Here is a 5,699-nt window from a genome sequence, read left to right on the forward strand (position 1 = left end):
CTAAGATCCCAGAAAGCAGGAGGCTGAGAGGCTCACGAGTTTAAGACCAGTCTAGGTCACAGAGATCTGAAGAAAAATAAAAGGGGGGTGTTAGTTGGATTTTAGTGAATTAAAAACTCATATTAACCATGTTACATTTTAAGATTCTCCAGTCGTGTCCCACTGCTATTTAGATGTGCATTGTGCATGAGATCACGGCTTACCTTGAACAGAGCTGCTCTCCTGCCTCCACTTTCTAAGAGCTGGTATTGTGGGCGTGTGCCCTACACACACTCTGCCCCATTATTATCCTGTCATGACTCCTTACTCTGCCCTCCAGACACATAAACTTTGTAGTCCCTCAGAATCCTCCACAAGGCACTTGTGTCTCTACATAGCCCTGGCTGTCCTGGATCTAAGTAGACCAGAATGGCCTCGAGCTCACAGAGATCCACCTGCTTCTACCTCCTAAACGCTGACATTTAAGCCATGTGTCTTTAATCACTGGTTAAATCAAGAACCTCTCCTCCCAGGATCTGCTAGAATGAGTCATATGGAAGGTTACATGTGGGTGTCGTGTGGCTATCTGGTTACTATTTGGCCCTTCGCTAGTGTATGAAGTTCACGGGGTCTGGGTTTGGTCTGGTTTTGCTCACTGTTGGAGTCCAGTGTCCAGTACTTGCTAGGTCTCAGTGATGTTTGTGGAAGGCCTTCCACAGTGTAAGATGGAGTTTTTATTCCTGTGATTTCTCCAGTGGGTGGCAGCATGAAAAGCAAATGGGAAAAAAGGGTGATTTCCAAGAGCCCAACGTTAGGTGTGAGCATTGCCATGCTGCTATTTGTTGGTTTATTATCTGCCATTTATTATCTGCCACTATTGTTGCCATGCTGTCACTTTCTGTTATCTATATTTTTATATATTGTTATCAATCACGTCATAGTGATACTCAGTCCATTATTCAGAATATGAGAAACATTTCTTGCCTATAAGAAAAAAAAAATCCCGCTGGGTGGTGGTGGCGCACGTCTTTAATTCCAGCAACGCAGGAAGCAGAGGCAGGCAGATCTCTGTGAGTTCAAGACCAGCCTGGTCTATGAGAACTAATTCCAGGACAGGCTCCAAAGCTACAGAGAAACCCTGTCTCAAAAAAAAAAAAAAAAAAAAAAAAGGAAAAAATTCCTAATTTTGCCATAAACAAATTGGGCAGCTCCGGGGCAGGGGAGTAGGGTTTGCAGATTTTTTTTTTTTTAATGACAAAGTTGAAATTAGAAAGACTTTGCAGGGTTGGTATAGCTGCTCAAGGATTTCCATAATAAATGGAAGGTCCTGTAATCCCACCTTAGCATACTGGGATGCTACATTTTCGGGGTACAAACTCAGCAGCCTCCTGGGAGCCCTGCTACATCTCTGTGCCAACACTGGCTTTCCTGGCCACTACAGGTACAAGGGAAGTTGCCCTTACTCCCTCATCTTGTTACATAACCCAGGATGGCCTGGAACTCAGGGATTGAACAACCTGTAGAATGAATTCCATCAGCTATGCCTGACGCCAACTGCCTGTTCACAGCTTACGACCAACGTCAGCGCCTCGGTCCCCAAATGCTGCTCTGACTCATTTCCCCCTCCTCATTCAAGCCCCAGGGTGGCATCGTTGGCATTTTGGTTCCAATGCGGTAAGCTGCTGGCAGACAGTGGAAAGGAACCGAGCAAGTGAAGAGAAAATATAATCCAGGTGAACACCAGAAAGCCACTCTGAGAAAGGAATGTTAAGGAGGCCTCGGCAGTGGGGTCCTAGGCAAGCTAACGTTTCCTTGGGAGCTCTCTGCCCACAAGATACTGCCCAGAGTATTCATCTCCAACATTGTATCACCATGTCCTTTGTTACAAACTAACAGTAGTGGCTCATTTCTTAAGCTTTGAAACTCTGGGTCCTAGCTCTGCCTCCTCCCCATCCACCAAACTCTTACCCGGTTTTCAGGAGCCAATTCGAATACCACTTCTAAGCAGACTTCTTATTTACTTCACAGAACTTTTCTTCCCTCCTCTGCACACCTCCAGCAAGTTATCTGTCCTGTGGCACTGACTCTACCCCACCACTGAGGACTGTGTAAATTCTGCTAAGTTGGCCTCGCTCCTTGGTGAGAGGCTTTTTTTTTTTAAATCTAATGGATCTTTATATTTTCTGTAGCTCTTACATGCAGAAGGCACTTAATATTTGTGCCTAATGAGAAAGGCACCAACCCAGGCCTCACTGCTACTGCTGCAAGGGAAAGAGTACCAGTCACACACAAGGCAGGTAAGCTTCGGGTTAAATAAAAAGACAAGGAAGGAAGTAGGCACCCTGCTGCCTGCCTCCTTCACCAAGCAAACTGGCCTACGGGGCTTCAAGGTGCATTGAAACAGCTCAGCAAGATCCTCAGCTATTAGCTCCCTCAGTGGCAAATGGCAGTGAAGAGCAGAAACCACCTAATTTTATAAGCAGATGGTCTGGAAACTGCAGAATATTTCCTGCCTACAGTATAATAGTAACAGCTGCTACTGCTGCTTCTAGACCTGTGTGTGTGTGTGGGGGGAGGGAGGATGGCGATGAACCCAGTAAGTACTCTACACTGAATTTTATTCCAGTTCTTCCTACAGCTTCTTTCCAGGGAAAGAAGATAAATCTAAGCTTAAGGTCTATAAAAATGTTGGGATTTTAACCAACTGGCAGCTATCACACAGTCCAAGGCTTTAGATTCCCTAAAATTCATAGAAGTGATTCTTGGCTTTAAGACAATGTCTGTCTCACTATGTAGTGTGACATGAGTTATCCTTGATCTTACTGCAATCTTATAGACATGGGTTATTACTCTGGGACAAAGAAGTAATTCTTAACTCTCCTTAACATAAAATGAAAAGACTTAATATATAAGACCCTCCCATCCCCACAAGCAGACACCCCACCAAGGAATGCTAGATTGGAGTGACCTCCATTAATTGTCCCCCTCCTCTGTAATTTAGTCACAAAAACAAAGTACCATCGTGTTACTGCTTCAATTTGGAGTTCATTATTTGGTCCCATTGATTTTATTTTTCAAACCTATTTATATTTATTTTTCAAATCCCCACAGCTGCCACCCTGGTGCAGACCACTATCACGCAGTGCCTGAACAACTACAGAACTTCCGTAGAACTGGACCGCTTCCTCACTGGTCTCTATTTTGATCTTGGCTTTCCAGCCGATTTCTCCTGCCGTAGCTAGTGATCTCTGGGAATAGCACCAACAGTGAATTAAGTGTTTCATTCTAATAACGTCTGTATACGACTTGCTAGAAAAAAGCCACACGAGCCAATTCAAGGAAACCTTATGTGCAGATAAATCCAAGACCAAATGAATATTAAGACCGTAGGCCCACTGGAAACGAAGGTAAAAATGCAGAGCTCCGGGCTGCACAAATGAGTCCTATTTTAATGTGCCATCCTGATTTTCCTCTGACACTTCAACATATTCTCAGTGTGATCAACAGGAAATAAAAATTTTGGGGAAGATCTAGGGTTCGTTTCCAGGCCATAAGTCATTAAAAAAGATGACCACCGAACAAGAGGGTGAGAACTCGGCCCCAGCGGAAGCACCAAGGGCCATTCCTTCGGCTCTACTGTGTCACCCAATCTACCTCTCCTAGGCAACCAGAGGACAGGGGCGGCATTCTAGATCTAGGACTATGTGATCCACGTGAGGGGCATAAGATTTCACTGGGTGGACACGCAGGATTTGTGTCCTCCACACTCTCCCATGCACCCGATGAAGAAGAGAAGCGATTTGAGTTGCTGTAGATTCTGCCCAGCTGTGCCACTCTGGTTTGCTGGCTGACGGCGGCATGTCCCCCCTGACATGCCCAGGAGTTCCATTTCCCCGTTTATCAGTGATAACTTTCTGGGGATGAGGCCCATGATGCTCTTTTCCCGTGTCACTGCTTCCAAGAGGCTGGGGTTTCCTGCCCGAGAAAGACTCCACATTTTGGTGGATATGCAGAACACCCCCGACATCCTTCCGAAGCACTCGGCAGGCGACGGGCCACCCTTCTTCAGAGCTGGGGATCAGCCCCAGGTTCACCCTATCTGCAGCGTTGGAGAGCTGCAGCTTCCTGTTGTCTCCAAAGTGTATCTGGCACCGGTCTGCCACGCCGTTGATCTCCAAATTGTTTCTGAGAGCGGCGGCGGCATGGGGATTCCATTCGCAGGCATGGACGAAGGCAGCACCGGCGTGAACTAGGAAGGGCAACGTGAAATACCCGATCCCCGCGTAGAGATCCACCAGGATCTCTCCAGCACAGGACAGCGATGCCACCCGAAGCTTCTCAGTGATGTTCCCGAAAGAGAACATGCACTGGGTCACGTCAAACGTATACCGGATGCCATTGTCCATATGCTCTACCCAGCCATGGTCACCCAGCAGCAGAGTCACCGATGGCGTTCGAGTACCATCAGGCAACACCCGCCCTCGTTTGGCCAAACGTTGAACTCCAAGGGCCGAGGCGACAGTCTCCCAGAGTTCTGGTTCCAGACTCTGCCATTGCTCGGCTTGGAAACAGTCTTCACTAAGCAGCATTAGGTCACCATGCCGTTGCCATGACCGGGGCAAATCCGCCTCCAGCTCGGTGCACCACGTCACTCCGCGGTCCTCTACCCAGCGCCTCACCTCAAGGCACAGTCTCTGCGCAGGAGAACAAACCCGGGCCTTTTTGGAAGGAAGAGGATCGAGGAGCTGCGTCAGCCTGCAGGAGCTGCCCGGGGCCACGCGATTCCTCAGCTCCTGCAGGTGCCGCTCAGGGAGGGTCTCCGCAAGCACCGGGAGCGCCACCATGCCATCCCGCAGCTTCTGCACACGGTGCTGTCTATCCAGGAGTTTCTGCTTCTCGAGGTAGTCTCTGTATCGCTGGGTAAACCGAGGCTCAGTCACAACGGCAACAACTACAGACGTCTCACCTTCTCTCTCCATGCTGCTCGCGTCTGCATCCCTTCCGTGTCTGGCGGCGAGAACCTCTAAGGCTGTTTTCTCTCTGCAGGTCCGCCGCTAAAACCGGAAGAGCTATGCGCTTGCCTCCATGGCGCGCCGGGAGTGATGGCAAACGGATGGGCCGGATCTAGAGGTGTTACTGGCAATCAGCGAATGGAATCTCGGTTGCTTTATGAAGCCGCGGCCGCCATGTTTGTTATGGTCATAATCAGCCTGTACTTGCTCCCACTTAGGAAAGTTAGTAACGCTATGGACCAAAAGTCATGAGATGAGTCGATATCCTCCAGAACGTTTATACACTTTCTTCAGTGCTGCTCATAAAAAAAAAAAAAACAACAAGTGAATTAGCAATGATAGGTTGATTTACAGAAAGGCTTCCAATAATTTAGTTGCTCGTAAGTTAGCACCAGCCGCCACCTTATTCTTGAAGGTGGAATGTGTTATAGCTTCCTCATTCCTTTTTTTTTTTTTATTTTACAAAAATGCTGGTTACCCGAATCATCTTCAGAGAATTGCTACTGTGAATTGAGATGGTTCGGAGGATAAGTGAACGTGGCGAACCAAGCCTGACAACCAGAGATTCCCAGAACCCACATAGTGGAAGAAGGGAACCAAACCCAGGTCTTCTGAAAAACATGAAGTGATCTTAATCGTTGAACCTCTTTTCTTTTCTTTTCTTTTCTTTTCTTTTCTTTTCTTTTCTTTTCTTTTCTTTTTCCTTTC

At 47.4% G+C, this 5,699-nt stretch overlaps 1 protein-coding gene across 1 annotated transcript; it reads right to left on the reverse strand.

Moving 5' to 3' along the window:
* On the reverse strand, positions 1-5,095 carry Trmt12 (tRNA methyltransferase 12 homolog). Its single transcript, XM_050145255.1, has one exon. It carries the CDS (start codon positions 4,956-4,958, stop codon positions 3,639-3,641), a length of 1,320 nt encoding a protein of 439 aa, XP_050001212.1. The 5' UTR covers positions 4,959-5,095; the 3' UTR covers positions 1-3,638.
* Between the last annotated feature and the right edge of the window lie 604 nt (positions 5,096-5,699).

Source organism: Alexandromys fortis, unplaced genomic scaffold, assembly GCF_014885135.2.
Source record: "Alexandromys fortis isolate MF-2015 unplaced genomic scaffold, M_Fortis_MF-2015_v1.1 scaffold_2_1_26212458, whole genome shotgun sequence".
NCBI classification, from domain to species: Eukaryota; Metazoa; Chordata; class Mammalia; order Rodentia; family Cricetidae; genus Alexandromys; species Alexandromys fortis.

Coding starts and splice junctions, on each gene's coding strand:
- Trmt12 (XM_050145255.1), bottom strand. CDS start 4,958: ATGGAGAGAGAAGGTGAGACGTCTGTAGTTGTTGCCGTTGTGACTGAG.